The 24,542-nt window shown below is 35.3% G+C and overlaps 1 protein-coding gene across 1 annotated transcript in view; it reads left to right on the forward strand.

The window, feature by feature from the left end:
- The first annotated feature begins 5,266 nt into the window (after window positions 1-5,266).
- dbn1 (drebrin 1) overlaps window positions 5,267-24,542 on the forward strand; it is a 78,222-nt gene continuing 58,946 nt past the window's right edge. Inside the window, 1 exon segment of the mRNA XM_058758037.1 lies at window positions 5,267-5,529. Within this exon segment, the coding sequence (XP_058614020.1) occupies window positions 5,447-5,529 (83 nt within the window). The 5' untranslated portion in view covers window positions 5,267-5,446.

Below are 24,542 nucleotides of genomic sequence, written 5' to 3' on the forward strand. Positions count from 1 at the left end.
CATTGTTATATTTTTGCTGAAATAAATGCAAAAATTAAGATACCTGAAAGCTTCTTACACTTTAAAGAGATTACATCATTTATGATTTTGTAGTAACAATAGCAGTAACACTTTAGTTTAGGGGCCAGTTCTTACTATCAACTAGTTGCTTATTAGCATGCATGTTATTAGTACATTGTCTGTTTATTTGTGCTTATAAAGCACATATTAATGCCTTTTTCTGCATTTTAGATCCTTTAATCCTATTCCATACCTAAACTTGACAACTAGGTTACTAGCTATTAATAAGCAGCAAATTAGGAGTTTATTGAGGCAAAAGTTGTAGTTAATATCGAGAAGTGGTCCCCAAACTAGAGTGTGACCACAATAGTTACTGTAAAAGCATAAATTGTTATCTTTAGTGTTTGAAGCTTTCCATGTTATTAAATTTTATTTATTTATTTATTTATTTTGATGACAGTGAGCTCCAATGTCAAATTACTAGGGGTTTTTACGGTAGTAACAAACTGCAGTAACTATAGCCGCCATGGTAATTTTTGGAAGGGGAGGGAACTCTCTTCTGCATTGGCTGAGAACGTTGCAGCATTCTGTGGCCACCAGGGTGCGATATCATCTTATGTTTACAAGGCCATTCAACAACCTCCTAACTTTCAAACTGGCTTCAACATTCTAAATTTCTAACCAGCATTTACTACAAAGATGTTAACGTTGATTCTTAGGCCAAACTAGTCAAAACTGACTGTCAATCCAAACATAGCAGAGAAGATGGCGATATTGCTCGGTGATCTCTCAATGCTTGAACGGGTTAGGTCAGCAGTTTCCAGTAAATGCTTCAGACAAGAAAAAAACATTAGACAAAGTCTTTCATGAGAGGATTTTTGTTGTACGACTGAATAAATCGGACAGTTCCTCTTTTTTTTTTTTTTTTGGACATAACTCATGGGTCTTTCTGCTGGTCAGATTCTTTGTTTTAACTTAAAAGGCTCTCTCCATGGGTCTCGCTTTCATATGTCTGGTATGTGGATTGTATTTTCACAGAACTGCTGTCATTCTTTAACTCTTTCGAACTATGTTTCATCATACTAACTCTCAAATATCTGAAATCCAAACTTAACAGTGAACATGAAAGTATTTCACAAAGACTTGAGGCTATATAAGTGTAAAAACTTTCCTCTAATACTCATTTGTATCGCATTGGATGTTTTTATTACTAACTTTTAATTAGTAGGGGGGAGGGAGCATGAATAAGTAAAGTGTTGTGGTGGTGACTGGAGACTGGAGATCGCTGTCAACACTAATCTGATTTCCTGGAACCATGACTGTTCTCTTACTGTTCAAATAATGTCATTTGAATGCAAAATCACTTATCCTGAGACATCGGATCATCTTAGAATGCACGATGTATTCATTAAAGTGCATGGACAATTTTTCCTTAGTATGTTTTAATGTGGATTTTATTTATTTTTTTCAGTTAGCGATGTAACATTGTAGAAATGACCTTTTCACACTTTATATTTATAATTTGTATTAATTGTATGATATAATTTTATAATTGTAACATTAAAATACAGAATATTTAACAGAACAATACATTTTACTGTAAACATTTTTACTGTTTTTAAACTTTAAAGGTGCTGTACGCAATTTTAAGGAATGGTGTGTAGAAAATTAAAGTAATCTCTGAAGTAAATTTGAAGTGGCTACAGTCAGATTCTTTGTTTAGCCAATCAAAGGCCTTTGTGGCACTTTCTGTGGACAGGCAAAAGAAGCTAAGAGTGTGATAGATAAACTTTCATGTGTTTGATGGGTCTTAAAATGTTTACAGTTTATATCAACAAATGTCCTAAAACGAATATGAAAATGCTGGAAAATATGCCTAGCTTGGTTTTGAGCTTAACAGGTAAATACAGTATATATTTCTAGCAAAGAAGTGCATGTCTGAACGTGTGGTCACATTAGCAAAACATCATTATGAATCAATGTTTTTTGTTGTTTTTTTAATAAAAAGGTTGCGTGAATGATTTATAATGACTCATTCATAAAGGTAGTCACCTGTTGCCACTTACTGGTTTATCATCGTAAACTTGCTGAAATGGTTGATGAAAAGTACCAACCTTTAACATACTTTTTACAGTACAAACTTTTAATAATGCATTATGCCATTTCACGAATGAAAGACTTGGGAGGTGAACTAATTATTTGTGTTTCTAATACTTTGGTGGTATAATGATTTCCTGATTTCAAATTATGATCAAAGATTGTGTATGTGAAGGTGTACGGGGAAGGTGGCTATTGAAAATATAACATTTAAACTTCAAATGACTGAATAAAGAGACTGAATGAGAGAGGCAGTAAAATGATCCAAACATCCCATCACTAAATTAAAGGGATAGTTCAGCCAAAAATGAAAATTTGCTGTTAATTTAACTCACCCTTAGGCCACCCAAGATGTAGGTGACTTTTTTCTTCAGTAGAACAGTAAAGAAGATTTTTAGTTGAAACTATGTTCCTTCATAAAATGAAAGTCATTGGTTAGTCACTTTGAGAGTCAAAAAAGCATATACAGGCAAAACAAAATTAATACCCGTGGCTGCTGATGATATATTGAGGTCTTATTTTGTGTTCCCTGATTTTAGTAGTCCAACTAAGTTTTTAAATTTATAATTTCATGGTGCATTTTCTTTTTTAATGTAAATGGTTTTTATTTATAGTGTTTTTTGTTTTTGTTTTTTTTAATTAATTGATTTCTTTTGATGCATAAAAAAGGTTTAAAAAGTCACAGGGCACCTTTATAACATCAAATCCAATTTGCAGCATTGCTACTTTGCAGTATATTTGGAAATGATAATTAATAGCACACTGAAGAGAATGTGTTTGGGTGAAAAATCTGCTTTGGTGCTAAAATCACTAGAGTTGTTAAACCCACTGTAGCAGTTAAATCAGAGTCTTGTATTGTGTTCACGAAGTTGTATTGCTGAATGGCAAAGCTCTCCTCACATGCCTCTTTTGGATGCCTGCCGAGGCTCTGCCGGACAGATGTCTTCCCTAAGAACAATCCTCATCACCACTGAATATAATTGCTACCTTTGTAGGCAGTAGGATACGCCAAGGACCAGATGAGTGAGAAGAATTAATTAATGGTAACCTATTTAGTGGGCAGCCAAGGGGAGGGGAAGTTCTGGGGCAAACAGAGATCCTGATTGGATAAGACTGCAGAGGAAGGTGAATGTGTGTGCGTGTATTTGTGTGTGTTTGTGGTGGTGGGGGGCATTAATGTGAAGTCTGGGGTGTAAGGAGGGTGAAGGGCTAAGCTCAATAGCTTATTTCTGTGTGTGTGTGTGTGTGTGTGTGTGTGTGTGTTTGTGTGTGTGTGTGTGTGCATTTCGCAGCACCCGAAAATGTATGTTTGTGGGTCGTGGGATTAGAAATGCTCCTATTGTTTTCAGCCAGAAATAAAGAACTCTACTGGAAGTGTGTGTATCGTGGATGAAAACTGTGCTCTAGTTGAATACATAACACACTGACCCATGCTGTGACTGGCAGATCCTGGCCTTGTGCCATGATACGGGATTGGACGGAATCCATGGAACTCTAGGACACTGCTGTTAAGAGGATGTTAAGTACAGGATACTATAGGATAAGGTGTGCATTTGTTTACTATTTAAGGGATGGTGATGTTTCCACCACAGGATATCGTTCAGGTTTGACTTTGTCCTACAGCTTATTACCCAGAAGAACAGGGCAGTGCCAGATGCCGTCCCAGTGCATCTGACATATCTGAAAATATTTGTGTGGTCCACTTGGTATAGTTGAACACATTCAGTCATAACTAACTACAATGTTTTGAAGCTTGGCATGTCTACTATGACACATACATCTGGAAACATTTAGGGGTCAAAAACCTGGTTCACCATGTTTTGAGGAACAGTAATATTCTATACATCCCCCATATAGACAACTGGAAAGCTTCTTCTGTCCCAGTGGACATCCAGTGTCACATATGGCAAAGGAAATATTAATCACAAAATCTTATAAGAGACGTGGCAGAGACATCTGAGATAAGAGGGACAGGTCTGCTTAATTACTTCACTGTACAGCTCTATGATTTATGGGCTTTGCTCTAATGCTGTCACTTTTTTGAAACTTAATTTTTTTTTGACTGATTAGTTCAATATTTTTCTATTTATATATTTTTTTTATTTAACTGGATATATATAGCCTACATTATATACATTATTGTGTAAGTAGTTAAATTTATGTATAACATTTTCTATTTTAATATATTTAAAAATGTCATTTCTCCAGTAATGACAAAACTATACATTTTTCAGCCATTTGTCTTCAGTGTTACACGATGCTTCACGAACCCCTAAACGGAATAAATACGAGATGGGAGGAAAATACATATTTCAATACTTTCTCTCTCAGTTATATCATTGGGTAATTATACTGTATTGTATATAATTGTGGGCATCAGGGAGCCACTATTATGCCTGGCTTTTGAATGCGCCATTGCTTTTTAGTTTCACTTTCACTTTCGAGATTCTGGCTTGCTGAGTTACTCTGTTTATACTATGGAAGGGCAGTACTTAGCACCACTGACGAACATCTAATCTTGTAAAATGTGTGGTGAGGATCTGCAAACCATTCGCCGTGGTCCTTAGTCATCTCTCCTTACTCTGTTTATGTGGTAAGTGAAATTGTATGTACTGTAATGTAACAGTGATGATTCTATGCTGATTTGGTGCTAAAGAAAAAAACAAACATATTATTATGAATTTTAAAAACAGTTTTGCTTATTAACATTTGAGGACACTTGATTCAACATTTATTTGAAACAGAAATGTATTGTAATATTATACATGCTTTTATAGTCTTTTGATCAGTTTGTCCTTGCTGAATAGAAGTATTAGTTTATCCTTTTTTTAAAATAAACAATGTTACTGACCCTAACATTTAAATTAATATATATATATATATATATATATATATATATATATATATATATATATAAGAACAGTATATTAATTATTATATTTAGAACATTATATTTTTAAATCCATTATATCCACCTATTTAGCTAAATTTGACCAAACTGAAGAATTTAAGCATTGGTCTATGTAGGCTCTGCACATGCATCAGACAGCGTCTTGGTCTTTACTGGGTCTCGTGACATAAGCATCGGGGGTTTTAAAGATGGCCTGTTAAACAGTTTGGCTTTTTTATTTCACCCGCTTGCACTGCATTGTAGCTGTTTTGAACGTTTAGAACGCACCGAACGCTGGGGCGCTAGGACCGCGCAGCGCAGCGCAGCAGAGCAGCAGCAGCAGCAGCGTCTCTTTGTTCGGCGTGCAACATCCCTCCTCCTCCTCTCGCGCTCCGCAGTGACTCTCGCGTTCCTCCTCATCACTGCTACACTGGTCTGGATGATTGCAGTGGCAGCAACATGGCTGTGAATCTCAGCAAGAACAGACTGGCCCTCTTAACAGCCTACCAGGACGTTATCAGCGAGACGTCGGCAACCGACTGGTGAGAAAAATAAAATCAAACTTAAACAAACTCCTTTATTTTAGTATGGTATTACTGTGTTGCATAGAAAATAATTAAACTTGCATTATATCTGTATGCGGATGGGTGCTCAGAATGTGGTGCATGCGTCTGGGATGAACGCTGAATCTCTTGTTCTACCTATTCCTTCTTTTTTTTCTTCTTTTAAAAGAAAAAGAAGATAAATCGATTTATACGCCTTAATTAAATCTTTGATGGTTTGGGGGTCATTGCGATTTAATAGTGCATACTTTGATACATTTTAACCGTAAAATTACACATTTGTAATTTATTGGCATCTTTCTACAGCGTATTTGCTGTAGTCCTATCTACAGTATGGTTGCAGTTCATGCTTTGACCTCCAGAGAGTTGTGCAAGGGATTCTGTACTGTTTGCTCAGTTCAAGGGAGTCTACACTATAGCACTTGTGATTTGCCAGTCAGAAGACCATGGCCAGATGATCATCATCATGTTAAACCCAAATATTTGCAGCTTTCCATATTAACTATCTATTGATTGAAGTATATCAGGGCTCACGGAGCTCCTTTCCATTTGCATGGCAGGACAGAGATGGGCGAGGCAAGAGCTGTCTGTCAATCTGTCATCCTTTTATTATGCATTCTCATCTTTATCTATTGTACTAGATTGAAATGGTACCTCTGTTATAAGAACCGCGGTCTCAAAGTGTTTGAGCTCTTTGTATGGCGTATATGCTTTTTGTATGGCCCTCGTGGCTGTGTTCTCTGTACAGGATAGTGAGGTATCTGATCCCTTTGTGTTGAAATGAAACTGTGGATCATTGGTAAAGCATTGTTGATTCAGCACCTCGGCCTAGAAGTTTGGTTTGGATCATTTTCAAAAAATGTTTGCTTTTTTGTAGATACTTAGTACTAGTATTTTTATTCCACACAGCGCATCTTTATTCCAGGATCTATGTGTTCATTCATACCATTTTAAAAGTAACGAAGAAGTTTGAATCACAATCCAATTTTGATATGATCATGCGATCATGTATGCATTGCGGTGTGTATTGTATCAGAAGAAACTTGGCAATATGTAACCTATTAAATTGTTTCATTTATAAATATAAATGTTTATTGGTCATCTGCTGCCCTGCTTTCTAGATATCGGTCTTAACAATTATCATTGAAATGAATCCATATTGGTTGACCACTGACGACAAGCATATGATCCAAATGAATTATTCTCAAATTCTCATTCCCTTAGTTAGCAAAATACCAGATCTGAAGAACATCAACTGTTTGCGCTGAATGCCATTGTGCAAGAAAAAATAGGTACAATTTCATAAAATCTGGACATAAAATCAATCACTTTTTTCAGAAGGTTTCAGATTCTTTCGTTTTCACTGAGATGTTTGTTTTCTGCATCAACACTGTAATTTGCTTGATTATATGATTATTGCTTTGAATAAACTGATGTCCCAGAGTTGCCCCTTTATGCATGCTTGACGTGAGGGCAACATAGACTTTCAGCCTCTGTAAACAGCTGCCTTCCTCTATATTCACCCTTAAACTTTGGTCCAAACAATGCTACTGTTCTACGTGTGTGAAACCACACGACTATACCAGACACAAACACAACTCTCTCCTTTTTCCTGTAAGCAAAACTCATAATAGTCTTTATACCCACAAAGTTGACCTTATCACAGAATGCGGCTGAGTTAACTCACGTTCCTCTTCCTGGTATTCATCCATGTGGCGTTACAATGCAACCAATCCCGCGCTGTTGAGCCTCTGTATCTGTAAAACCTTAACACAAGGCAAACTCTGTGTTTAAAGTTTGAGGTCAAGCCCACAGGGTCATCAACACTTTACTTACCACCATTCAGTGCCAACACTACCTCAGGGTAGGCTTCAAAGCTGAATAGATAAAGCATCGGACATGGAAATCAAATTGTCTTGAGCGGTTGGAGGACAGGTTCCAGGATGTTCTTTATAGGCCGAGGGCTGTCATTCTTTTTTAAAAGGATTTTGATGTGCGGACTGGAGAGCCGTAGGGTTTAGAAAAGACAGGCTTTTGAAGCTGGGCAAGGAAAGGTGACGCCAAGCCAGTTGGGATAGAGTTGGATATCAGAAGACTCTCAAATATCAAATAAGAATTGTTGCAAAGAATGTTCAGGCTGCTGTTCTGAAGAAAGCATATGGAAATGTGATCCTCAGACCTGATGACGTCTTCAAGAATAATTATGTAGAATGTAGTGGAGTATCTTCTGGTCACCGGTCACCTTATGTCAGCTCTGTAAGTGCTTCTTAGGCTTCTGTAAAAATGTTTCTCCCAGGGTTTGCTTTCATGAGGTTTTCGATCTCCCTGGTCCCTGCATCATTCCTTACCTCCTGTTGGGTCGTTGCCTTTTTCATATGTTCAAGATTCTGTAAAGGATAAAATGTTTGGATTTATTGATTTCAATCAGTAGTTATTATGTAGCATTGCAGAAGTGATGGACCAGCATACACTGTTGTTTCACTGTTGTAAGTGCTATTGGAGATTTGTGGGGACCCAATCGCACCACAGGGCATCACAGCACAGGATGTCTTGTGTAACACTGCAGTAGCAAAAGGCAGGAAGAACCCAATTATTACAGATCTATCGAAGCAAATTCAAGTAATATAACTAGAGCTCTTGCATATCAAAAGAGAGATTCCCACCTGAAATTTAATGTGAGACATGAATAACATTTTATTAAGCAGATCTAGATCTAGACTAATCTTCCTGTTCCACAGAAGAAAGCAAGTTATACATTAGGGAAATGACACGAGGGTGAGTATGATGACAGAATTTTCATTTTTGGGTGAACTATCCCTTTAACATTTGCAAGAGTCATCCTCGCTACTCATGAGCTTGGCTTCTTCTCGCAAGAACATTTTATTGCTTGTTCATTTTGCAGGAAAGCTGTTGTTGGCCTCTGTGATTTGATGGGAACTGACATCTGACTTTTGTTTGCAGACTTTGGTGTCTCGGTAAGCTTTCTTATATTGAGAGCTCTTCTGAAACTCTGAGGTGACACGTGTGGTATTACCATAGTTGATTTCTTGAGAAAAAAAGAGATTTATTTTAGCAAAATCCTCATTGCCTTCGATATGAGAGATTCAAGAGATCTGATCTTGTATGTTTTCTTCCTTGTGGTTTGATCTTCCAGAAAGATGACTCCACAAATATGTTTTTTAGAAGCAACGTCTTTGTGTCACACTGGTGCACTGCAGCTTGTGTCTCTTTCCAAATGCAACAGACAGCAATATTTGCAATTTCCAAAATATAGCCACTGCCTCTTCAGCTAGAAGAATTTTGCTCTTTCAGCTGAGCTTGAGCCTTTTTGGTTTTTGTTTAGGTCTTCTGAGCACAAAGAAAGCACATGAGAGCCCCAGAGACAACTCTTCTGTTTGCATTTGACTGCCAAGAAATGTCGGGGAAACCACAAAGATGACTGGAAATTTAGAGTTTTACCAGACTCTATAAAATCTTACAATTTCCCTAAAAGTGTGGTGTGAAGTCCAGACCTCAACCTCACCTGGAGGGAGTTTATCTCTCTAGAGTCCCACAGTCTGATGCCTGCATTCCTTCTGCATCAGGTCACTATCTTAATCATCAAGTCATTTATCTTGCTGAACCAGTGCTGGAGAAGCTACATTACAGTTGTAGCTTGCCAAGATACAAGCTACTCAACATTTAAAGTACCAAATTTACTGGAAAGAAGTTGCACACAGAGCTGGGTAGATTACTTAATTGTAGTCCGTTACTGATTCCAAATTACATTACAAAAATTGCTGTTAGTAACATAATCCATTACATTACACATTTTAGGTAATATAATCTGATTACTTTTGACCTAACTCATTGATTTAAATAGGATAATCTTTTACCGTATTGATATAAAAATGCAAAGACTAAGAAAACATATTCCATTCGTTGTTATTAACAACATGCAGTGCATTAAACATTACATAAGGTTTCCCAAACTGGGGTTCGTGAAGGAACTGCGGGGGGGCCATGAGTTTAAAGGAAAGCTGTTAATTAATTAAATCCTAAAAATGTCAAATTAAAATAAATACTATGTGAAAGAGGTTCAGATGATTAAAAAGTTTGGGAATCCCTGCATTACATGTACATTAAGAAATAATGTGAATTTGTGACAAAGGCCTTCCAAAGACACAGTGATACATGGGTAAATAACCTACTGAGTGATTATTCAAATAAAAATGAAAAAAATCAGTAGTTGATGCAGTGTTGAAACACTTCTTAAACCTGAAATGATATTTGTAAATCCAGTGGTCAAATGCTGTGTAGCCACTTGACTAGTGACTGGTCTTTGTGTGGTCTTTTTGTCCACAAAACTGGAAGACTTTCTGAATGTATATAAGCAGTAGGATATTTTAGAAATGAACATTTAAAAGATGAAAAATTTCAATTAGTGAGAATCAATAAATTGTGAATAATTTATTGGTATTGTGTAAATAATATGTAATCAATAAAAAAGTAACTATAGTCTGATTCAGAGTGTTTTAAAATGTAATTTCATCTAATGACAAGTACTTAATTTTTGAAATCTGATTGCATAATCCAGATTACTCGTAATCAGTTACTACCCAGCTCTGGTTGCACATAAATATAAGTTGCACCGTGTCAAAATTGCATTGTTAGTAATAGATGTAGAAGAAAGTTAGTAATGCTAAAATAAAGTTTTACACAATATGTTCTGTGCGTGTGCCATTTTGTGTGCGCTTTAAATGCGTGATGTTCATAAGTCACAGAAAATGTATATAATTGAAAAAAACGGTAGTTCAACTAGTCAAGCTACCCCTTTTTAAAAAGTAGTTGACTAAAAGTAGATACCTACACTGAAAATATAGATATAACTGTAGAATTCAAGATGAACATTGAAGATGCTATTATTTAATTCAACACTCAAAAGCATTTATCTTGTTTTGTATAACAATATGCAAATTAGGCTGACAGCAATAATGTAACTTCATTTTACAACAAATGCAATCAAACTACAGTAGAAATCAAAAATAGTGCCAAACATCAACATTTAAGTAAATATTTCACATCAAAAATAAGACACATGGGTTAAAAGGAATCCATGAAATGAAGAGAATGTGCGAATGAATCAGTGTACAAAAATAAATTGAACTTCTTGATGCTTCACTTGAGATTTGAGGTCTAGTTGAATATACTTAATGTTGGTCTGGTGGTAGCAAACCTTAATACTCAGAGGCTCAAGAACTATTTTTAAATACCTGTGTTAATAAACCGTATGCGTTATTATTTGGTTAGCTGCTGTAAACTGACTTTAGCTTACTCAACCAGATTCTCATCAAACTATCGCTCCACCATAACAGTAGTTTTTAAAAATGTAAACGAAGACATCTACGCTGATAACCATTACAATGCCCATTGTGGCAATGCTGAGAATGCTGCACATATTTTTGTGTTGAGCACTGCAGTATGACAACATTTTGGAAAGTAATGATGCATGATGTAACTTTTTATGTATAATATGTTTCACGCCTAATGCTGTGATGTCATTGTATTTCCAACTACTCATGTCTCTTTAATCGACAAGCAAATGACCATTGGACAGGAAGGATATATGAATCACATGTGGGTGGTTTCCTCTTAAAAAATGATTGAAAACTGATATTTAACGTAGCCGTACTCTTCTTTAGAATGGCTAACAGTTCGGTTGCGATGCATACTGAAAGAAATGCAGCCTGACTCCAGTATAAATTGAAGAAAGTACATGCAGTGTTATCACTTTCCAGACATAGTGGTGTGCTGTGTGGGTAGATGATACTTTGGCTTCTCTCTTGGCTTCTCTCTTCAAGGGCTGTCTGTGAAAGGCAGCTGATTCAGGTCATGGCTGTCTATTTTTCCTTCAACTCGCCTTGTGAGTGGCATATATTAATAACAAAGACGGCCCCTTGCCTGGCTCTTGACCCTTGACGTTACAGAAGTGCAAACATGTCCGCATCCCAATTGTGATAAGATCCAGTCCACAAAATTCTCAAGTTGTATGTGTGTCCAAATTGAGTTGGTAAGGATCATTGAACATTCAGATTTTTTTATTATTATTTATTTATTTATTTTAGAAAGTGCAACTTGCTTTGTCAAAAAATAAACATCTCTTTAAAAGTCAAAGCTATTACTAGGACTACTCAGACAACTAATCAATAGAAATTGGTGGGGAAAAATCAGCTATCAGTCAGGTCTGGCTCCTGTATTTTTAATGTTTATATTTAAAAATCATTTATTCATATAAATACTACATATTTAATTTAGCATTTACTATGTGAAAGTGAGCATTGTTTAACAGATACTATGTACATGCAGACTGATATTTGCAGAAGATTTTGAGAAGGAACAAGAACTTTTTTGTGGGAGTTTGTTTTCATAACCTCAGCAAATGTGACTGAAAATGAAACAAGACTGAAAAATAGGTTTGCTCTGGCTGCGTTGGTTGTGGTTTTCACTTTATGATTTCAGCTAATGATTTTTCTAATGTTGGTAAACTGTTGATTTACTAGTTTGTACTGTTGACAAGTAATGTCAAAAGGTGGAGACACCGCATGGAAGTGATAACAATGGACAAATCTTATGATTGTTCTGGCAAAATTAAAATCATTATAAAAAATCATGTACTTTTGATTGCACAATAGAATGTGGAACTAAAATAATGTCATATGATCATGTGAAACTAGCACATTGTTTCTCAAGGTGTTTAAACTTCTACACTGCAGAACATTAATGGCCGTAAAGTTCCATAAAAGGATTTTTTCCTGGACATAACACCAAATTTTGTTCAGGCAATGTTTATGAAAGGCCTGAGTTGATGTGAGTGATTCTTCTCAGATGTTCTTCCTTGTCATGGGGCTGAACATCTGGCAGTACCTTCTTTGGAAGTGCTCTTTCATTGGATTAACTGCATCATTGAGAAACCAGTAAACAGTGATTAGGATGATTATGCTGACACAGCACTTTTACATCTGGACAGAGCGATAGACAGAACCATGAGATCATACTTGGATGATAACAACTCCGCTAATGCGGTTTGGATGCACCAATAAACTAAACGCTTGAAATATATCTACTGGTGATAAATTTGCTACTGAAAAAGTGCAACCCAAAATGCTTGCAAGCTCCAAAAGGCCTTCAGACCAGCAAGTTGATATTAACAAAGGATGATTTATCCAAAATTTCATTAGACAAAAATGAGCTTTCAGAGAGTGAGATCCCACTGGGTTCTGACCTGATGGAACTTCCCATCAGGAAACTCTTCTGCTAAAATAAATTTCCCAGTTTCCCCTCTGCTAACAGCTACTGACTTCCCCACATCAAAAAGCTCTTTGTCTTTTGACATTGGTCTGTCCATTCATTTCAATTTTGTTAGTTGGTCTAATTTTAGACCAATGTGTAGTGGTCACTATTGCTGAATATTTGTGATGGTTCACTTCTCTCTGTTTAATCTGTAATTCTTCAACTAAAGCAGTTGACTGAACATGGATCTTGGAAATAAGTAACTAATTGTTCAAACAGTTCTCTCAGCTTTGTTAAAACAATCTCCCCAAGTAGTTTACTTCTCTATGTAGGTCTAAGTGGATGTACAGATGCAATGTTTTACTTGAAATGAGGTCATTCTCATATTAAACAGTCAAACATGTACAAGTTTAAGGGAATTAACTTGCAAGATTTAAAACAGGCTTTTATTCAGGGCAATTGTAAGCGCTTTATTGGCAACACCTCTTAGAAGTAGACTAGCGAAATAGCATAAACATATTCTCTATTCAAATGGACATGGGCACAGTTTGCTCAGATTATGTAACAGAAGAGCCGATTTGGCAGTTTTTGGGTCACTTAAGTTTGGTCGACTGAAAAGTTAATCTTTTTTTTAGTCTATGGAAAAGTTCTCTCAGTGAGAGCATTGAAAAACACAGCATGGATAGTTTCATGCCTCATATCACTCTGTGCTCACTTTTCACACTTCGCAGTAAAATTATTTGAACTTAATTTTCATGTATTTATTTATTTGTTAAGCAAACTTATAGTAAGTGAGATAACGCACAGTCTATTTGTCATAATTGCAAAAATAAACCCATTAAGGACCCCCGTTTCGCATGTTTTGCGATAATGACTGGCTGACTGTACATTATCACTTTCTTACTGAATGTCGTGAAGGTGTTGATTAGTGTTTGATCTCTACAAAATTACACTCTCTGCTCAAATTATAAAAATACATCTTGTGCGTCATTGTTTTTCCATTAAAAAAACAAAAAAACATTTTAAGTACTAAAACTAATAACTGTCAAGCATCAGACAAGTTGTGGGAAATTGTCAAGAAAGCAAGCTACATTACTAAATTGGCTCCATAGATTCACTTGTAGCACCTATAAGTGGACATCATTGCATTACTGAGATTGGATCTATTTTTAGAGTTGTTCTTCATTCAAGGTCATTCATCTCGCTATAGGCTCTCAATGGGGAGTCTCAATAACCATCTGCATCAATTAAAGCTCGTCTTTCCTCTCTTAAAATGTCAAGTGTCTGTGACATTTCTGGAAATTATCCGATTGAGTGAGAACTTTTGTGGACTGGATGTGAGATGTGAAATGCATACTGAGTTCTATAGTACTTTGCAAAGCACAGTGGTTTAATAACACAATGTTGTTCCACGATGTTCCATGAATTTCTTTCTCTTTTGGAAATCTTACACTAAGTTCTCATCTCACTCAGTATTCGATTTGAGTGTATTAATTTTTTTTTCAGGGAATTTTTTTTGTTTGTTTTCCGCCCTGGATTCTATTTTAGAAGATCTTATTTTAAGCCGAGAGCCGGTCGTAATGGCAGCAGTTGAAATCTGTGCTGAAAAATGTTCTCTAATCCTTTTTGAAAATGTATATTTATGTTTCTGACAGGACCAGGCTCATGTTAGTGGATGAGGCTCAGGGATTTATGGGAAATGATTCGCTTAGCGTGGGTGTCGGTTGAAAGCTCAGAACTATCTGAGACAGGGGAGGAGAGGTGGGCTTTGAATCCGAATGCCATCGTCAGGAGCCTTTTATCTTTGAAGACGTTTCCTACGGTGGAGCCCGTTCATAGAGCAAATGAGAGACAAATTTGGTAAAAGCCGTACTCGCCCTGTCGTTTTAAACATACACTGATATTTTTATGAAAATGATGTTTTTGCATGTTTAGAGTTGTGAAGATATCTGCCAAACTCTTCAAATTGTAATAGTTTCATTTCTAATGCAGGTGGCCATTCTATAATGTCATTATAGTTCATAGTATAGTCCTGAAATTTCACTGGGTTTTTATCTTAATTGTGTTATGTATTTAGATTTTTTTAGTTACAGATTAGTTGTAGTTATTTTGTTCTCTTTGTTTCATTTTGTATATTTGGAAAATGACTAGTTTTAGTGCTTTAAAAAAAAAAGTAATTATATAAGTATTAATTGTCATCAGTTATAACACAAATTCCACCTATAACACAATGAAATTTGTCAATGAAAATATTTTCCCTGCTCTCTGTCTTTTGTAGTCATCTTTGTAATAGTTTTGTTAATGATAATAATCTTGAATCAACATACCAATATATTCAGTTTGAGAAATTGTTAATTAATAATTGCATATTAGTTGCTTGTTTCTGTGTGGTTCTGTTCTGATGTGAAAAGCTACAAACACATACACAATTTGTTCTTACTCTCGTTCTGATGATGAATCTAGATTATTCTAAGCACATGCTTATGCTTATAATACACACCCAAACCATATACAGTAAAGGCACAACCTCATGAATATGAATTTTTAAGTAAAGCCAATTTTAAACCCAAAAGCCATTCTTTAAACCAACTCAATTTGTAACACCTAACTCTGCAATAAATAAGACTTATTATAGAGTCACTTAGTTTTTCAATTTCTAATAGCACTCTAAAAATAAATATTTTAGCTTCACACTTTTCTCATTTCCAATGCCACTGGGAGTCGGATTTTGCCTAATTTTTGCCTAAATTTAGGAGTGCTAATTCATTGGTGAATCATTATTTCACACAAGTTTGTTTTACGGAAAAAAAAGTTTTACACACAAAAATGCATATTTACACACATTTAGTGAATGAGACGCATTGTTATTTACACATGCACAGATTTCCAATTTAAAGCGTCGGATATGTTGATGTGAACAGCTCTGTGCACTGTATAGTTAGTTTTGTGCAGTTACAAGTGGAGGCTGGCGTCGCAGTGAGCTCCAAGTGCCCCTGTGAAGTCCATCTGGCTGTGTGCTTAGCCTCGCTCACATCCACAATGACATTTGCTGTGATTAATTCTGAATCCTGCAACGAGAGGAGTTTTCTTACCAGTCAGTTGACATAGGGGATTTAAGGAAGAGATCACAAACTCCTAAATGTGCTCTGAGCATCATAAACTTGCAGTTTTAACTGTTTTAGCTCACCACAGAGGCCATTGCTTTTAGACTTTTTTTAGCCTAATGTTTTTTGTTTTTTTTGAGTTAGTTATGTGTTATAGACAAATACTGTAGGCTTAGCTACAATATTTCAGGAATTTTATGGGATTTCAAAGTGAAATTCCCTCATTGATAGTTTGTCTGCACACACTAACTGTAAATTTTCATATCATCCATGAAAGTTGTTTAAATGCATAGTGATGCACCAGAACAATGAAAAGGTGAAAAAAAAATTATCTGAAAAAACCCAAACTGAAAATAAAGTTTCAGTAATTACACTGTAAAAAGTGATAAGTTGACTTAACTTAAAAAATTTTAGGAAACCCGTTGCCTTAAAATTATTAAGTAAATAATAATTAAAAAAATATAATTTAAGTGAATTGTCAAGTTCAATTAACTTTTTTTTTTTTTTTTATTATTTACTTAATAATTTTAAGGCAACGGGTTTCCAAATTTTTTTTAAGTCAAGTCAACTTATCACTTTTTACAGTGTAAATTAATTGAATAATTGAACTCAGTATGTTCAGGGTGTCCTGTTTGCAGGTGATTAAACCAGAAATAGTAAAGTTCTTCTGCAACAAGCGTTCTCATATAGCTATTTTAGAAAAAAAAAAAAATCAGCCGAAACTGATTTTCTTTCCTTTCTTTTTTTTGCTGAGCCTGTATTTCGGTGCATCACTAGATATGTCCAAAATGGCTGTATTTGCACATTTTTAAACAAAGCGAAAGTAATAATAAGCAATCAATAATAATAATAAGCAATTTTACAATTCTTCTGTTGGCTGGACAAATAGTTTTGTCCTAAATATATATAGTTAAAATAAAAATCAAGAGCTTTACATGTTACTCAACACATTAAATTAGCATGACAAAAGATTGTTAAAACAATTTAAAATATACTTTAATGTAAAACTTCATTTGACAATTTTACAAAGTGCACTTTTAAAGGTGTTCTTAAGTGTGTCAAAAACATAGTCATGAAAATGTACTCTCCAAGTATAATTATGAGGCCTTTCATTTCATTATTATGATCTACAAGTTTTTTTTTAAATATAATTTTTAAGATTTGAAGTACAATACAAGTGCATATCCAAAGTTATACACACAAAAAGCCATTAACAGTATTCAAAGACATATGGCTCCAGTCTCTATCCCTTGATGATTCAACTCAGTAAATCAAGGTCTTGGACTTGGACTCACCATGTTGAGAGGGCACAATTTGTCTAAAGGGCACATTTTGGCAGGCAGGCTGTGTATTCAAACAAACAGGCGGCCAGACAGGCTCCCAGCCTGGAGGGACAAGATAGCAACCATAACATTGGAATCAGTACATGAGTATATTTAGACCAATGGCAATCATTTGGTCGGTTTTGGACACTACCTGTTGGCTCCGAAAGGCTCTGTACCTGCCATTGAAAGAAGTCCAAATCCCTGAACACTCTAATCTGTATCAGTCTCAGAGAATTAGGGACACAGATTTACACAAGTCCCCACATATACAGGAATGACACAGTTAAAAAAAACACACGCAAAATGCATATGAGTAATTTTACCATTTAGGTCAGGTTCTTTGGAGCTTCCGGGGGAATTAGCCTAGTCCTTATTAAAACATTAGATGCTAGTGAGAACCCTTTTTATGTCATCTCACCCAAATTATAATGAAATGGGTTCAGATCAGGCAATATATATATATATTTTTTTAATTCAGGGATCGTTTAACCACATGGCTGTACCTCAAGTGATTTGTACTACTAGTTTTGGTCTGCTTGATGTTATATTTAAGCGGAATAGGAGATATTCTGTGACAGGGGATTAGGGAATTGGGGACAGATTTATTTCCCCACACCCATAGTGCAGCAGGGCAAATGTTGAAACGCATTCAGAAAGCCTCAGCTGAAATTATTGATCCAGAAAGCTGCAACCTAACTGAGCCGATCAGAATTGAAATGTCACAGAAACATGAATATGCATAAATGAGTATTAAAATGCTCTTAGTAGCACTTTAGGCACTTAAACTGAAATAAAATCCATATAGTACTCTTGTTAAGTGCTTCGTAAATTATGTATAAAGAACCAAAATGGAAATGCTAAAAATTTGAGATGAACAATCATAACCAGAGAAGATTTACTGTGTTTTACATTGCTGTGTTTTTAAATGCTTGCTTATTCATTATTATTTATTTATACCTCCCATGTTTTCCCTCAATTTTCAAATAGATTCTGATTTTCTGAGTTTAATGAAAAATAATGTAACTATTTAATACTTTCAAAATGACATTTTCAGCAATAACTTTCAACATTTATTTTTATATCTATCAATATCCATAACAATTCTGGGTAGCACATAGAATCTCAATAAAAGTCAGACGTTTATTTGCCTAGTAAGTTTGCAGTTGTAAGGAATATTTATATGGTCATAATATAACACTGAAAATACTTTACAGAATGAACATGTGTAAGTATTGTAAGGCTTAGTCTATTTATTTAAAAAAGAAATCTTTTGTACCATTATAAATGTCTTTACATTCGCCATTGATCAATTTAACGGATCTGTGCTGAATAAAAGTATTAAAGGGATAGTTCACCCAAAAATGAAAATTCTGTCATTAATTACTCACCCTCATGTCGTTTCAAACCTGTAAGACCTTCGTTCATCTTCGAAACACCAATTAAGATATTTTTGATGAATTCCGAGAGCTCTCTGACCCTCCAGCAAGGATCCTAACACGATCAAGGCTCAGAAACATAGTAAGGACATAGTTAAAATTATCCATCTGACATCAGTGGTTCAACCGTAATTTTACGAAGCTACAAGAATACTATTTGTGCGCAAAGAAAACAAAAATAATGACTTTTTTCAACAATTCGTCTCTTACACGTCATCCAGTCATTATTTTTGTTTTCTTTGCGCACAAAAAGTATTCTCGTAGCATTGTAAAATTACTGATGTCACATGGATTATTTTAACAATGTCCTTGCTACGTTTCTGGACCTTGATCGTGTTAGAATCCTTGCTGTGTATGGGAGGGTCAGAGAGCTCTCGGAATTCATCAGAAATATCTTAATTTGTGTTCCGAAGATGAACGAAGGCCTTAAAGGTTTGAAACGACATGAGGGTGAGTAATTAATGACAGAATTTTCATTTTTGTGTGAACTATACCTTTAACTTAAAAAAAAAACTGACCCAAACATTTGAATGACAGTGTAAACCTATAAAAAAAGCCTATATGGACGCAAGTTACTGGAAGCTATTGTTTTAGTGTCATTATCATAGTACAAGGATTCCAAGTGTATTGTTTGGTTATTTACAGCAAAGTGAGACAACAGAGCAGCAGTTGGTACAGGCTGCATCAATATATGCAGTTTAACTGAAATAATGTAAACACAATTGATTCTTTAGCAGAGGCAATGGCTTAGAAGCAATAGTGCCTCTGCAGCTGGAGATTGATTGTCTATGTGTTTCTATTCCTTTGGCTGTTGCCTTTCCTGCTGATTATGGAGACATTTTACAGTTGAGAACCTGAGAAAGAAGTGATAACCCAGGCTTGAAAAAATGGATGATAGGGAAGTTAAGCTAAGAGATTTGGAAGCTAAGATGGAGATTTAGGAGGGGAAAGTGAGACTGAGAGAGTGTGATCTGCGGACATAAGAACGATTGTGGATGTTAGCTGAAGCTGGGTTTTGCTGAGGTAAGCACACTGCCTAAATGGATGGGGCGTAGGGGGCACGGGGGGATTGATGGGTACAGGCTTATGCCAGGTCGTAGAGTTACCGCTCTGATCCGTTCTTTCTGGCCGGATATAAAACAACTGCACCCAGACAGTATATCCAAATCTCCCCTGCCTGATTCATCACTGTTTGTTCTGTCTCTTGTACCGGGTACAACTTAAAGCCCAGCAGATAACCCACCCAATCATGATGTCCAATCATGAATGGCTGATTATTTTGCACTGACTTTTGGTGGCCGTACTAAAGGGCTTTAGCAGGGAGACAAAACTGCACCAGGCCACGTCATTCCTGGCAAGGGATCTCTTTTCTGCTCTGGTGGGGGCAACCGGATTGCCGCAGTGGAATTTTAATACCCTGCAGGCAACAATCAGTCGGAATGGAGCTTGGTACATTCCACCTGTGTTTGCTGTTTCCTGTCTCCCTTCTTGGTCATGAATTGGTGTTTGGTAAAGAATGCTATTTGGACTTTTTTTTTTAATAATTACCAAGAACATATCAGATGCTGACCACAGCCATAAATATACACAATGTGGTCTTTTTTTCCAAGGTTGCAACCAAAGTTATTTGTGGTTGCATATAACAGAATTTCACTTTTGCAGACCATTGCATTTTGAGTTTCAGAACATCCTTATGATGCACCATCCTCATTGAAGTCTCTAACATAGCATAAGTATAAGGGGCACTGACAAATAAAAGTAAAGAAAATGAAACATTTTTAAAAAATGTAGTATGTATGGAAAACTTTCATATATATATATATATATATATATAAATTATGACTCTCAAAATGTCTTGTGGTGTAACCATCAAGTTAAAAGTAAAAACAAATTTTCTTTACACCATGAATGCGTCATTTTCCCAAAAAGTTTGAAATTGATTTAAATAAAAAATAAAAGGCATTTTTTTTTTTTTTTTACAAATACCATTAATTATTAATTCATAAATATTATTAATGTTTGAGGGGAGTCGCACCACATGACATTTAATAATTGAACCTTTCCTTGCCATAAAGAGGTCAACTATTTTTTTTTATGTTAGTTGCATCACATCACATTTTTGATGATATGCCTACAAAAAGTTTTTTTTATAAAAAAAGTGTAAATGTGTAAATTAATTCTTTATTTGTATTTGTAAGGTGATCTAATTTGACAGGCATAAACAAATATGTAACTGCTTCAGTGTGGAATAGTAATTAATAATATAATAGTTAATAGATTAATAATAATAATTCTAGATTAATAATAATATGTTCTTAATGGAAAATCAACAGCTTTCAAAATCAAAATCATCTCTTTGTGAGAGAGCAGTTTTTTTGATGATGGGCCTTTAAATTTATTCCTCTAGCCTGCAGAGCTGTTAACAAGCATGTCAGAAACTGAGCCAGTGTAAGATCTGCACAAAATAGATACTAGGTACTTTTTGTCTGTCTTCAATGGGATAACAGAATGAGACAGGTTTTTCTAAAATGAGAGTGTTAACCTTCCTTTTGGTGAAATATTGGGCCAGCATGAGGTTATATAAACTAGGACTTCCTCGTTCCTTTTCATAAGGCTCAATAGATATGCTACTGATTTTTTTGTTCACATTTTTCCATCTCCATGAAACCCAGCAGTGTTTTTAGGAATTGTTTGAACAAGACAAGGTCTGCCAATGTTGAAGCCTTTCCTTGTCCAGGAATAAAAACGCCACAGTGGATGTCTCGCCTTCATTCCAAGGGTTTAGATCTGTGATTGATGCGGCTACAGGAGTCTAGATAACTGTCCTTGCTAAATTTAGCTGTGAGGCGACTGGGACAGTAATTGAAAACGGAAGAGGGATGCTGCATTTTTTTCTCAATTTTGATTCAATCTCTGATCACCTTTCTAGATAAAAGTATACCTAATGATAAAAATAACCAAGGATTGACCTGGACATGCACAGTTCTTCTCAACTGGTTTTCTTCTAGGTTTTATGTGCCTTCTTAAATATGTTAAAAATTCTTAAAAATTTGCCTCCTATTTAATATAATCTTGCTTTTGATGTTGCGTGTTTTTGTTCATGACTTTTCTTCTACTTAAAGTCAAAATCACACAGCAAACCAACAAAGAACCAAAGCAAATTGCTGTTTGACATACTCTAACCCATGTGTCCATGTGTGGATCCCATAACAAATCCCTCTTGTGATGAGAAACCTCAGTCCTGAAAAGTAAGGATGTTTCATTTAACCCAGTTTTTAGACCTACAGGGCCTGAGATTAGTAGTCAAGTCCATCCAGATCCATTTTCCCTTAGGAAGCTTCTGTGGGTGTTTTGCGTGGATAACAGGATTTGCCCCTGATGATGGAGGCAGTTTCACAAGAATGGCATCAGCGCTGGCCTGTGATCACAGCGCAGGGTTGGACAGAATGGAGTGTGAATCTCTCCAACTCCTACTGACGGCACTGGTGACATATTTCAGTGCCCCAGAAACACATGAACGTCATAGTAGTGCATGGTTAAAATCAAAAATTGAGGTATGTGCTCAACAGGGGCTTTTATTGGGTGAACCAAAATGCAAATTTTTGATCGAGATTGAATCCAAAATGTTTAGACTTAAACAGAAAATGCCCTCTTCCCTTCTTTGTAATAACCACCAATTCTATATATGCTGTACTTCTAGTGTATTTCAAATCTTAAATATATATATATTTTTGGTCCTACTTTATATTAGGTGACCTTAACTACTATGTACTTGCTTTTAATTTAATCATTTGGAACAATGCATTTATTGTGTACATACATGTTTTTACATTGTACTTCTATTTTAAAAAATACCTGAATGTAATAACATCCGTAATTAATTTATGTACTAATTACATTTATAATTACACTGTTGACCCATCCCTTACACCTTAACCCACCCTTAAACCTACCCAGACCACCAAACCTGTCCCTATAACCTTACCCGTATCCCACCTTAATAGCAGCAAAAGTGTTTTGCAAAACAGTATGAGCACAATAAGTACATTGTACTTCTGGGAACAAATTCCAGTAAAAAAACAACAACAACTATACTTTCAGATAATATAATATTATAGAAATAAAGGGCCACTTTAGTGTACTTAAAGAGGGTGCGGTTACACTTTATTTTAAGGTGTCCTTGTTATAGTGTAATATTAATTAACTACATGTACTTACTGTATGGTTAGGGTTTGGCTTAGGGTTACTTGCATGTAATTATGCATATTATAATAGTAAATACATGTAACGTGTAAGGACACCTTAGAATTAAGTGTTACCGAGGGTGCATATCACACTAACTAAAGTTAAATCACTCCGTTTCAGTAATTTTCTGTTGTGATTTAAAGTACTCTTATTTTGATGTTGACTAACATATCAAAGCACATGTAAAGTACTTGTTTATTTAAAGTAAATATTTTTACATGTACAAAGTTGCAGCATCATCATTACAAATGTGTAATTACAAATGTATTTGAACACATGACACATGAGTGTCAATAGAAATTACATTAAAGTATATCCTTGCCAACACCAGACACTACTGAATATGTAACATTTTGATACATTCCTGAAAGCCTTTTTGGATAAAATAAGTGTCACATACAAATCAACAAATCTTCAAAACAAACAAATCAGCTTGATCTGAAGCTCTGAGGAATTTTGAAATTAATGTTAGGGCAGCACACGCAAGGAGAGGGTTTTCCAAAAAGCCCTGATGAATAGTCTTGGTTGGCAGGCATACAAAGAGTTTTCCCACCTGTTTCTCTCTCTCTCTCTCTCTCATTCACCATCTCGGCCCGTCTCTCTTTCTGTTTCCATTCACACATTTGGCACATTTATTTTCATTTTCACTCTCTTTCTGTGCTTTCCCAGGCTCAGCACTTGCTCACAGCTATGCTTTTTTGAAATATACATGTTCCTGTCAGTCTGGACAGGAGTAAAGTCAGGAGAAAATGTCACTCATGCACTACCCCCACTAACACTAAACTCGAAGGCAGTGTCAGAGCTAATTTGAGTTTTAGTTGTTTCAGGCTGTCTAATAATTTAACCTAACCTCAGTGTATCTCAATGTCATGTTTGTTTTTCTAGTGGTTCACGGTCAGACAGTTTTCTAAGGGTTATGCAAGCACATGACACAGCATTGCAATAGACCTTAGTCAGTGTAGAAGCTATATGTAATGTGAGGTGAATGAAAATTAGGCTGCGAGGGACAAAAGTACAGTTTGATCAAAATATCATAATGTCTTAAAGGAATAGTTTGACCAAAAAGCATGTTCTGTCTTCATTTACTGTGCTTAATTGTATTAAATGCGCATTTGTTGTGTACTTTAAATCTTACAAGTATACTATACTTGTAGATAATATAATATTAATAAAATAAAAGACCACTTAATTTACTTTAAAAAGAGTACACTTTGTTTCTTAAAACACTTACTGTAAGTAAAAAGTGCACTTTGTAATATTAAAATTTGCTAGTTATTTGCTACTTATATGCTAGTAACGTGTTATTCAGTATTACATTTAAAATTAATGTATGTTACATTGCAATCATTACAAATGTGTAATTACAAATATATTTTTAATACATATATGACTTAACGTTTCATAAGTGCTTACATCCAAAGACAATATAAAGATGCAATACTTGTGTGAGTCAAAAAATCACTCTAAAGTTCAGCTAAATGCATTTATTATAAATGTAAAATATAATACAGAACTTTCTTCTGTGGAACATGTAAAAATGTATCATTATTTATTTGCTCAGTTGACTTTATTTGTGTGGACAATGGACATTGTAATTGTTTATGTTCCGTAGA

Source organism: Onychostoma macrolepis, chromosome 21 (genome assembly GCF_012432095.1).
Source record: "Onychostoma macrolepis isolate SWU-2019 chromosome 21, ASM1243209v1, whole genome shotgun sequence".
In the NCBI taxonomy this organism is placed as follows: Eukaryota; Metazoa; Chordata; class Actinopteri; order Cypriniformes; family Cyprinidae; genus Onychostoma; species Onychostoma macrolepis.